Raw genomic sequence first — 12,584 nt, 5'->3', positions numbered from 1 at the left:
CGTGAGACGGACTAGTCACCATGGTGAGCAACTTCATGCTGATCGTATTCAACCATACGACTCATGTTCGACCTTTCGGTCTCTTGTATTCGAGGTCATGTCTGTACATGCTAAGCTCGTCGAGTCAACCTAAGTGTTTTGCGTGTGTAAATCTGGCTTACACCCGTTGTATGCGAACGTTAGAATCTATCACACCCGATCATCACGTGGTGCTTCGAGACAACGAACCTTCGCAACGGTGCACACTTAGGGGAATACGTTCTCGAAATTTTAGGAGGGATCATCTTATTATGCTACCGTCGTTTTAAGCAATAAGATGTAAAGCATGATAAACATCACAATGCAATCATATAGTGACATGATATGGCCAATATCATCTTTGCTCATTCGATCTCCATCTTCAGGCATCGCATGATCATCATCGTCACCGGCGTGACACCATGATCTCCATCATCATGATCTCCATCATCGTGTCTTCGTGAAGTCGTCACGCCAACTACTACTATCACTACTACTATGGCTAACCGTTAGCAATGAAGTAAAAGTAGCAAGCACATGGCGTTGCATCTCATACAATAAATTAAGACAACTCCTATGGCTCCTGCCGGTTGTCATACTCATCGACATGCAAGTCGTGAAACCTATTACAATAACATGATCATCTCATACATCATACATGCAACATCACAACTTTGGCCATATCACATCACATGTCAAACCCTGCAAAAACAAGTTAGACGTCCTCTAATTGTTGTTGCAAGTTTTACGTGGCTGATTTGGGTTTCTAGCAAGAACGCCTTCTTACCTATGTGACAGCCACAACGATGATATGCCAAAGCTATTTACCCTTCATAAGGACCCTTTCCATCAAATCCAATCCGACTAGAGTAGGAGAGACAGACACCCGCTAGCCACCTTTATGCACGATGTGCATGTCTGTCGGTGGAACCAGTCTCACGTAAGCGTACGTGTAAGGTCAGTCCGGGCCGCTTCATCCCACAATACCGCCGGAAAAGAATAAGACTAGTAACGGCAAGCAAATTGACAAACCATCGCCCACAACATTTGTGTTCTACTCGTGCATAGAATCTACGCATAGAAAACCTGGCTCTGATACCACTGTTGGGTAACGTAGCATAAATTCAAAAAATTTCCTACGCATGTTCAGATCTTCCTATGGAGAGACCAGCAACGAGAGAGGGGTAAGAGCATCTTCATACCTTTGAAGATCGCTAAGCGGAAGCGTTGCTAGAACGCGGTTGATGGAGTCGTACTCGCAGCGATTCCGATCTAGTGCCGAACAACGGCACCTCCGCGTTCAACACACGTGCAGCCCGGTGACGTCTCCCGCACCTTGATCCAGCAAGGAGGAGGGAGAGGTTGGGGAAGAAGACCAGCAACACGACGGCGTGGTGTTGGTGGAGAGACGAGGTCTCCCGGCAAGGCTTCGTCAAGCACCGACAGAGAGGAGGAGGGAGAGGGCAGGGCTGCGAGAGAGAGAGATTAAACCGTGTGTCAAACAGCCCCGAACCTCATCTATATATAGGGGAAGCGGGAGGGGGCGCAGCCCTTAGGGTTCCCACCCCTAAGGGGTGCGGCAGCCCTTAGATGGGAGAGGGGTGGCGGCCAGGGCAAGGGGGAGGGGTGGCGCACCCCTCTGGTGGGCCTAAGGCCCACCTAAGTTAGGGTTTCCCCCCTCTTTTCCTTTCCCCTGCGCCATGGGCTGATTGGGGAGGCGCACCAGCCCAACTAGGGGCTGGTTCCCACCCCCAATTAGCCCATCTTACCTCTTGGGGTCGCAGCCCCCCTTCGGTGGTCCCGGTGATGCCCGAAACACTTCCGGTGTCCGAAACCATCCGTCCTATATATCAATCTTTACCTCCGGACCATTCCGGAGCTCCTCGTGACGTCCTGGATCTCATCCGGGACTCCGAACAACTTTTGGTAATCTCTTATAACAATTCCCTATAACCCTAGCGTCATCGAACCTTAAGTGTGTAGACCCTACGGGTTCGGGAGACAGGCAGACATGACCGAGACACCTCTCTGGCCAATAACCATCAGCGGGGTCTGGATACCCATGGTGGCTCCCACTAGCTCCACGATGATCTCATCGGATGAACCACGATGTCAAGGATTCAATCAATCCCGTATACGATTCCCTTTGTCTGTCGGTATAGAACTTGCCCGAGATTCGATCGTCGGTATACCTATACCTTGTTCAATCTCGTTACCGGTAAGTCTCTTTACTCGTTCCGTAGGACGTCATCGTGTGACTAACTCCTTAGTTACATTGAGCTCATGATGATGTTCTACCAAGTGGGCCCAGAGATACCTCTCCGTCACACGGAGTGACAAATCCCGATCTCGATTCGTGCCAACCCAACAGGCACTTTCGGAGGTACCCGTAGTGCACCTTTATAGTCACCCAGTTACGTTGTGACGTTTGATACACCCAAAGCACTCCTACGGTATCCGGGAGTTGCACAATCTCACGGTCGAAGGAAAAGATACTTGACATTAGAAAAGCATTAGCATACGAACAATACGATCTAGTGCTAGGCTTAGGATTGGGTCTTGTCCACCACATCATTCTCCCAATGATGTGATCCCGTTATCAATGACATCCAATGTCCATGATCAGGAAACCATGATCATCTATTGACTAACGAGCTAGCTAACTAGAGGCTTGCTAGGGACACATTGTGATCTATTCATTCACACATGTATTACTGTTTCCTGTTAATACAATTATAGCATGAACGATAGACGATTATCATGAACAAGGAAATATGATAATAACCATTTTATTATTGCCTCTAGGGCATATTTCCAACAGCAACATGGACAACAAAAGTGGGTGCTGAAGGGGGATGCTAGCACGGAATTCTTCCATGCGGTGGACAATGGCCGAAGGAGGAGGTGCATGATCTCTCTCCTCCACGATGGCGGGATTACATTCTCTGAGGAAGCTGCCCTTAGGACCCATGTCGATGGTTTCTATAGAGGTCTTTTGGGTGTAGCTGGAGGCGGAGCTGTGTCCTTGGGGCCGAACATGTGGATTCGCCATAGAAGGGTGTCTGGGCTGGATAACTCAGTGCTAATCAGACCGTTTTCGCTTGAGGAGATTACTGCCAACTTTAAGGCAATGAGAGTGAACACGGCCCTGGGGCCGGACGGGTTCCCCGTGATTTTTTACAAGAAATTCTAGAGCACGGTTGGGCCCCAATTTGGGGAACTGGTCCATGAATTTACACTGGGGCGAATAGACGTGAAAAGGCTAAATTATGGCATTCTTGCTCTTATTCCGAAGGTCCTGGGTGCGGACAACATTCGATAGTTTCGGCCTCTTACGCTTATTAATGTCAGATTTCGGTTGTTGGCCAAAGGTTTCGCGCAACGGTTGGCCCCGATGGCTCATAATTATAGACTCGGGACAATCCACATTTATTAGAGGGAGGAGTATCTTAGACGGAGTTGCCGTTTTCCATGAGGTGTTGCACGAGATTCGACAAACGAAGGAAGAGGTGTTTATCCTGAAACTTGACTTCGAGAAGGCGTATCATAGATTGAGATGGGATTTTTTTAAGGAGGTGTTGCGCCAGAAGGGATTTGCAGAAAGGATTTGACCCCCTTTGGATAAGTTGGAGGGCCAAACGGCTGTCAATCTTAACGGCCAGATCGGCCCTTATTTTCGAAATAAGAGAGGCTTTCATCAGGGAGACCCCATTTCTCCGCTGCTTTTTAATGTGTCGGTGGATGCCTTGCCAGCCATCCTGGATGGAGCTAAATGGACTGGGCAGTACACTGATGATACTCTTATTTTCATCAAAAATTCGGAGAGGAGATTATAAACCTAAAGTTTATCCTCATGTGCTTTGAGAGACGTCATGTCACAAAATTAACTTTGAGAAAAGTGAGGCATTTCTCACTCGAGGTGATCTTGAATCCCAGCTCCGCGCGGTCCATCTGATGAATTGCGAACTAGGTTCCATACCCATGAAATACTTGGGGATGCCAATTTCTGTGAGGGCTCTCTCCATGTTGGATTTCCAGCCGATGGTTGAAAATGCTGAGGCGCGTGTAGAGCCATGGTACGGAAATCTCCTTGCATCGGGAGGGCGTCTTGTTCTGGTTAATGATTGTCTTACTAACATTCCGATGTTCATTATGGGTTTCTACTTGCTTCGGGATAGGGTTCATGACAAAATGGATAGGGTGAGAACGAGATTCTTTTGGACAAAGGAAAACCAAAAACAAAAATACCACATGGTGAGGTGGGAACACATTTACCAACCAAAGGAGGTGGGAGGCTTGGGGGTGATTAACACCAACATTATGAACTGGTGCCTTATGGCCAAATGGGCTTGGAAAACCCTCACTAGACAAGGCGGACTTTTGCTTGACATTTTAAGGGAGAAATATCTCGATGTGGATGGAGTTGAGTTCAAACGCAATATCTCTTTATCTCAGTTTGCGAGGGACATTCCAAAAGTACAACCTCTTTTATGGTTGGGGACTAAGTTCATAGTGCGAAATGGGCGATCTATCTCCTTTTGGTGGGATCGCTGGCTCCTAGATCGGCCCCTTCAAGCGGCGTTCCCTCGACTGTGTGCTATTGTTGGGAATCAAAATGCGGGAGTGGTGGATGTGTGGCACCACGAACGATGGGACCCCAGGTTTCGGTGCTCCCTTGGCCCTTCTGATTTGATTGAGTGGGATGAGCTTTCTTCGTATCTCCAGCACGTGTACCTTTTTGATGGGCAAGATGAGGTCACTTGGCGGCTTGAGCCCTCCGACCAATTCTCTACTGGGTCTTTATATAAAGAAATTTTTCAGGGGTCCCCGCAATGCGATCTTTCTGGTATTTGGAAAGTCCCTTTACCGACCAAAATTCGGATCTTTCTCTCGCAAGTGGCCCGAAATAGGATTACTACTGGGGACCAAGTTCAGAAACGCCGTGGCCCTGGAGATGGGAACTGTCCCTGGTGTGGGGAGAGTGAGGATAGATATTATTTATTGTTTCGTTGCATCATGACACGATTTGTATGAAGCGCGATTAGAGAGGTGACTGGGAATGATTGGAACCCGGCTAGTTTTTCAAATTTTTATCACCGCGTTAGAGACCTGAGAGGGAGAAAGAAACGACTCGCATGGATGGGTCTTGGGGCTATTGCGTGGTCGCTTTGGACTACTAGGAATAAAGATTTGATAGATAGAGGGCTCTTTCATTAGGCACCCAGCTGACCTACTGTACAAAATTGTTTCTCTATTGCAGTTGTGGAAGCTGCTGGCAAGGCGTCAAGATAGAAGCCTCGTGAAGGGTCTCGCGTCAAGGGTGCGAGCAAAGTGCACTAACCTCCGGCTGGCGGTGTAGGGCTGGTTAGAGGTGCTTCAGGTGGACCGTTCCTGCTAGCCTTACCGTGTTGCGTCACGTGTATGGCCAGATGGCCAGTATCAGATACTTGCTATTTCTTCCCCCCTTCTTCGTTTGAACCTTGTAAGGGCCTCAATTTAAGGCTGGGCAGATGCCTCCTCTCTAAAAAAAATTGTAGGCGGGTCCGCTTGGTGATCTTCGGACTTTCACATTTCCCTTCTTTGCTCGCCCTCGAATACAGAGCTGCCATGTGGTTGGCATGTGTGGTGGACTATTTGACGAAGTCTCCCTGTGGCTTCATGGGGTTGTTGTAGCGAGGGGATCGTCCATGGATGTCGATGCCAAAGTTGGAGTTGCTTGCTAGAGGAGGAGTGATGACGATGATGTTTGTGTGCTATCTCGGTTGTGCTTCTCTCCTCGACAGCTTGTGTGGTGTATCTGATGTGTACCATGTTGGCCAGTTGTATCGGTTACACCCAACTTTCTGCATTTAACCAAGAAATTTCCACTTCTCCTAAATAATAAAAATGGCAAGTTTCCATTGCTTTTAGAAAAGGTCTCTCGGAAGCTAACCTTGCGCTGCGCGGGCGACACCGTTAATACTTTTGAGGGATGTTTCCAGTCATATATATATAGTTATATACAGATGAACACACTAGCAACTCTGCTCGACATGAATCTCTATTGCTTCTCCCTTGCATGTGGTGAGAGCTCATTGCAGTATCAATCGACTGGCGTCTTATCTTGTCGGTGACCATCGTGCCAATGCATGCCCCAGTTCCACCCTCATCTCTCCAGCGAGCCACACTTAGCTAGGCATCTATCTGCCTTCAGCCCTGAGGAAAGAGGTGAACCTATCGTGGATGGATAGTTGTGATTCTGTCCCCCCTTGATCTCCGATTTCATCTCGAAAAGAATATGTTTCGCGTGCTTTGAGAATTTCTCCATGCCACTGCACTTGGAATTTTCTCCGAACCGTCAATCATACGTGTTTGATGACAGAGTCCCCTTATTTACCTATTCTCTTGTTATGTTGTCTATGTTTGGAATTATCCTCTTTTGCTGTGAGGAAAGGTCCATCGTTTGTTAGAACTTGTTAAGTAAATTAAAATATTGATAGTAGGTTCAGACGGCAAATCAAATATAAGATTTTTTAGAGATTTCAATATAGACTACATACACTCTAAAATATGTCTATATATATGTCTGTAAGTCTGTATTGAAATATATAGGAAAAACATATATTTAGAAATGGAGGGAGTAGTACCGTAGTAGCTACTAATGCGTACGATACAAGAGGGGTGCATCACATGAGAAATGTCAAAGCAGCCAGCCAACTCTCAAAGTTTGAATATCATTTGAGTTACAGTCCATGTGTACGTTTTCATTGTAGACACTTGGTTTGAGTCACTAGGCCTTACTTACTGATTACATCTGCGAGGTGCCATCAAATAATTTGTAATGATCAACTATAGTATTACTCATTTGGATTATTTTAGTTATACTTGATGTCTTTTACGCCTCATTGACACTTTGAGGTCTAGGTAATGTAACCACTGGATTAACTGCCGGGACGAAACAATTCCAAGGTGTGAACAATTGTAGCAAACTAACAATATTCAGTTATGCAATCTGTACACATTAGCTATTTCAATCACTAAGATGATCTTCAATAGGGTCCAAGAGTCACCCATCAAACTCGGTGACACTATAAAGACAGGAATATATATGCATCAAGCGTGCATGAACCATGAGGCTTAACCGCCCTATGCGGAGTCACACTACGCGCTTTGAGAAGTTCTTTTCCAATATTTTGTGCAATCAGATTTACCGAGTCAATATCTCAAGATGGAAATATTGTTCAAACATGCATGATGCATAATGATTGATCTCTGCTATGCAGTTAATCAAGTTGTTTATCCTGCAGAATTTTATAAGTTACTCATACCGGCTTGTTGTGTTTGTAAAATTTTCTTTTCGGAATTGGTGTCCAAGTGAATATTTTCCAAATGATTGGCAAGTTATATGCATACACTGACGTGTCTACACGTCAAGAGCTAAATGTAGATTGTATAGGTATTGCGATCCAAGGGCGATTCTCGGCGCTTACCGATCATTGGTGGTGATTGGGAAGATGTGTGCCGTGGGACGGGCTAATTTGTGGCTACTTTGATAGCTGCATTGCATCAGTTGCCAGACAAGATGATCCCCGAGAATGATAAATTTATGGGAGCCGTATTGTGGATTGGATCTATGGGTTGATGTTTCCTAAGAATTTTTCGATAGCTAGATACAACATTAGTGGATGATCCTCTCTAGTTTAACCGGAAGACTTCATCGCGAGCTAAGTGGCCACATGCACCGTGGCTGATTGAAGATATTAATTCCCTATAACATATCGAAATTTTCGCCTCTAACTTGATTATCTTGGCGGCCAGCATACCTAAAGCAAAACAAGTCACCCAATTGTGTTGACACTTGTCAGTTAAGGACGACGCCAAAGCTACTAATACGTCTGAAGCACATAAGACACTACAAGTTTCGATGTCACCTTGTTCACCATCGAGTATGCCAATCTGTCACCTTCTTGAAGTTCTTCATGGATGCCGGCCATACACCTCCATAAGACCACGACGTTAAAGCGAAACCCCACTGAACAGTGGACCTGCATTTGTAGCATGCGAAGCTCCATCGGGCGCTAGGCTTCCATGTGCAGTATTGCATGAGATGCATGAATGTTGTCAAGCACTCAAGCTGCTGTTGTGCAAGCGTGGATGCAGCCCAAGAGCGGAGGTTGGTACCGGAGCAGACATGCATGCTCGCGCACTAATTCCATCGGAAGACTTCAGTACTACTTTAAGCTGGTCAAGCTGGTGCACTAGTGCAGCCTGCAAGTGGCAAGTGAGATCGATTGCCGGGTGTTTGGTTGGGCTTCTAGCCAGCTTCCGGCTTTTGGCTTTTAAGCCAAAAGCTCCTATTTAGCGGCTTCCGGCTGCAGCTGTGGCTTTCATCCTTGTCACAGCCGCAATCGAAAGCCACAGTTGCAGCCGGAAGCCTCTAAATAGGAGCTTTTGGCTTTGAAGCCGGAGGCCGGAAGCTGGCTGGAATCCCAACCAAACACCCCATGACTCCAATTCCATCTTCGGAAGACTTCTGCTTCATATAAGTGCACCCATTGTTCATAGTTTGCTCATAAGTAGCATTCGACCCTACCAAAATACAGGGGCCTAGATTAAAATAGTTAGTAAATCAACAAGTGACCAGCTACACGTTTATTTGTCACCAGCATAACACCCTTTGTGTTACCCTGAAAAGAACAATATATAAGCGTTTTATAAAGAGGCGGCGGACGACCTGGTCCAGCAGTTAGAGAACTTAGAGCATCGATGTCCGGTCGAGAAAAAGGATGTCATGGGTCCGACGACTATGGATAGTTAGTTCATGAACTACGTTGACCCTCGGGGGCATTCTCGATCAAGAGGAATGAATCACTAGATCTTTACGTGGTGCTCACTATAAGTGTGTAGATGCGGGATTCTATAAACTATGGATGCGCTTGGTTGAAAATGATTGCTTGGACTTTATTCGACCAATATAATTATAGTTTAGCCATATGATTTAAACATTTTGGGGAAATATGGCCTGCTCATCAAGATTTATATGTTGATCGGCAACTGCTATTGGTCTACATATATTAGTTGTGATTTGAGTATCTGTTAGTGAAACAATTCTAGCTACGCTTAGGTGCGGTTTTTTATTTGCACTAGTGTATCATGTATTTCTATGAAAATAGGTAAAATCATCTATGAGAAAACACATCACCCCGTGGATAGCTTATATATGTAGAACTGCGCCTCTGGTGGGCATCTTCAGTGATCCGCCTGTGATGGTCCTCTTCACCAACGGTTTTCCTATCGTCTTGTGCTGACTCGAGCTAACTGACTAGTATGCACAAGCGGTTCAGAAAACTGTGGCAAACTAGGTTTTTGACTCGTATGTTAGTTATGCCATGACTGTGCTAGTGATACAGAATGTAACATGTCTTGTATATTCATCTCCTTCCAATTATATATGGTTCTAGGCCTGAAGCAAATTGGAGCTTCTTCCTTCAAGAAATAACAAAATCCTACCAATTCCATCTCCATTGAAATTTAGCAAAAATTAACTACCTATCATATGTACAAAAGGGTTTTGACATAGCTAATTTGGTCAAGATCCTTGTTACTATTGATGATCAGGAAGTGTCCTAAATCTTCTCCAGGGCTTGGATAATGTCATCCCTAAGATCCTCAAACTTCTCAATCCCGAAGCTAAACCGCACCAAGTTGTCTTTGATCCCATTCTTGGATTTCTCCTCCTCACTCTGACCCCTGATGAAAACAAAGATCCATGCCATATAAGTCAAAAAATTCAACCATACATGCTGCATGCATCTTCATATAAGTTTGTAGTGAGATGCAAATGTAAACTAATCCAAAAAAACAACGCACCAGAAGGACATGACCGCCGGCTGCTGCACGAGGCTCTCACACCCACCGAGCGACGTCGCGATGAAAGGTATCTCCAGCGCGTCGATGAACCTCATGACACCATGCAGGTCCGAGGCTACCTCGAAGCTAATGACACCGCCGAAACCAGTCATCTGGCTCTTGGCAATGTCGTGCCACGGGCTGCTCAGGAGACCAGGGTAGTACACTCGCTCGATCTTGGGATGGTTCTCGAGCAGGCGCGCCATGCGCAATGAAGTGCGGTTTTGCGTCTCCACGCGTAGGGCCATTGTCTTGAGGCCGCGTATGATCATGTAGGCTGCGTCCTGTAGTAATTAAGTTGCAGTGTGAGTGGTTAGTTTTAATGCAGAAGTTAACATCTAGTTTTTCTTGAATAAGAATGAGCACATGTAGTACATACCGGACTAATGGCGCCGCCGAGGTCGTGATGCCACGCACGTATTCTAGAGATGAGCGCCTGAGATCCACTAATGCATCCTGCGATGACCTGAAATGGAATGACACGATGAGATCTTGGAAACAAAAACCACCACATTTATTTTGAAACGGAGGGAGTAGCAAAATGGCGGTGCAATTATGTGAGCAAAGATGTGTACTCACATCGTGATGGCCGGCGATGTACTTTGTGGCGGAGTGCACGACAATGTCAGCCCCGAGGGTGAGTGGCTTCTGATTGATGGGCGAGGCGAGGGTGCTGTCGATGCACACCAGAGCCCCTTTGCGGTGACACAGCTCCGCGACGAGCTTAATGTCGATGCACTTCAGGTGGGGGTTCGTCGGACAGTCGGTGTAGAAGAGTGTAACCTGTACAATCAGAGTTAAGCATCACCGAGTGAAAAACAGCCAACATAGATGCATAGATACCCTGATCAATTTATGATGAGTACATATGTTATGGAAATTAACGTACCTCGCCCTGGTCAAGAACGGCCTTGAGCATGTCCATGTCGTTCAGCTCGACGAATGTCACCTTGATGCCCATCTTGGAGAGCTTGTCGCGGATGAAGGCGCGCGCCTCGCTGTAGCACTCTGTGGTGGTCACCACGTGGCCGGCGCCAGGCTGCACGAGCGCGAGCAGCGTGGCGACGATGGCGTTCATGCCGGATGACGTGACCAGCGTCGACTCGGCCCTCTCGAGCGCGCTGATCTTGTCCTCCAGGACCTTCACGGTGGGATTGCCGTAGCGACCGTACTCGAAGCTGTGGCGCCGGCCTTCCTTGAACGCGATCAGGTCGTCTGAGTTCTTGAACCAGTGCGTCGTGCCACTCACGATCGGCGTCGCGATCGAGTCTGTGTCCATGGAGCCGTTCTTCCCCATCTTCTCCCCGGCATGGACTGCCAGGGTCTCATCAAAGAGAGTAGAATCTCGCTTCGGAGCCGTGGCGGCAGCGACGACACCGGCAGGGTGCTCTGGCTCTGCACCGGGAAGGGTGGCACCACGGAGCGCCTCCGGGCTGAAAGCAGTGACGCGCTTTGAAGAACGGCGAGCGCGGAGCAGGCGGCGCTGCTCGGTGGAAGAACCATTGTTGGCGATAGGAGACGATGACCGCGCCATGAATTACTAGTGGGATCGAGGAAGAGTAGTGAAAACAGGTGGAATCGAAGAGGTTCGCTAAGCTGAGATGAGAACAATGAACAAGCTATGCAGAGCTGCTCGTTTGTGCTCTTCCTATCTGTATACAACGGTGGTAATTTATACTGGCCGATCGATCAGTCTGGCTCTGTGCGCGTCTATCCATATCTAACTGTCTGCCCACATATAATATCGACCCACTACCACATGCCACATGTGGTATCCATGCTCGGTCTCTCAAGCGTGTAATTAAGCCGCGTGGTAATTAAAATGTACTAGTGGATCCATGATTATAAGCTACTACTGAATAAGGCATGTGATTAGTTAACTGCAACGTGCCAGTGGGATTAAGATATACTGACCTGGGCCAGGACTAATCTAAGCGAAGTCTTAGGTCAAACCTGCGTGTTTACATCTACAACGCCGTACTGTGATACTATAGATGGTACGCGCTGGAGAAGACCTCATTAAACAAAGCTCCGGGTTTGCTTGCAAAAAACAAAACCTCGTCAGGTAGGATCGTCTACAAGGAAGGAAGAAACAGCGGCGCATCAAATGGAAACCTAGGCATGCAATCACTTGTATAGAAAACGGTTTCGGAGGTGGTTTCGGGATACAACCCTTAGGCAGTTTCTTACATAATATCTAACCAAAGTTGCACTTCTGCACCTGGTATAACTCTAATTTCAGTTCGTTAGAATGGGTCGGATGAAATGGAAAACTAAGCATGCATACTCAGCTGATATTTGTGTGAGGCACCCTTGCATACAATATTATTATCTTGCAAAAGAATTTTTTACGAGACAAACCGCCGAACAGCTTTGACAAAGTTCGTCTTACAAGGAAGGAATGACAAATCAACGGATCCAGTGAAACTTTTCTATGACCATTAATGACCTTGTAACCCTACACAATTTCTCGAAAGCAAGCTAAAATTTAAGCTATTATTGTTCATTCCAAAATACTTTTGATGACGGTGCCCAGCCATGGTTCTTCATGAACGAGTAAGTAACCACTCTTGATTATCTTCACTCCATCAAGGATTGTTCAACATTGGATATTATGCAACAACACTCATGAATCAATCAATATGACTGCCATCTTTGGTTTCTCACCAACCCCCCCC

General features: G+C 46.6%; 1 protein-coding gene across 1 annotated transcript; it reads right to left on the bottom strand.

The window, feature by feature from the left end:
* Positions 1-9,597: 9,597 nt before the first annotated feature.
* On the bottom strand, positions 9,598-11,541 carry LOC123429301 (probable cystathionine gamma-synthase 2). The gene is made up of 5 exons (XM_045113358.1): positions 10,796-11,541; positions 10,486-10,689; positions 10,286-10,372; positions 9,868-10,190; positions 9,598-9,747 (listed from the first exon to the last, which is right to left on the bottom strand). The coding sequence occupies exons 1-5, from the start codon at positions 11,438-11,440 to the stop codon at positions 9,624-9,626; spliced, it is 1,383 nt and encodes a 460-aa protein (XP_044969293.1). The 5' UTR covers positions 11,441-11,541; the 3' UTR covers positions 9,598-9,623.
* Positions 11,542-12,584: the final 1,043 nt, after the last annotated feature.

The sequence above is a fragment of the Hordeum vulgare genome, chromosome 2H (assembly GCF_904849725.1).
Source record: "Hordeum vulgare subsp. vulgare chromosome 2H, MorexV3_pseudomolecules_assembly, whole genome shotgun sequence".
In the NCBI taxonomy this organism is placed as follows: domain Eukaryota; kingdom Viridiplantae; phylum Streptophyta; class Magnoliopsida; order Poales; family Poaceae; genus Hordeum; species Hordeum vulgare.
This window is presented reverse-complemented; position numbering and strand designations above follow the sequence as displayed.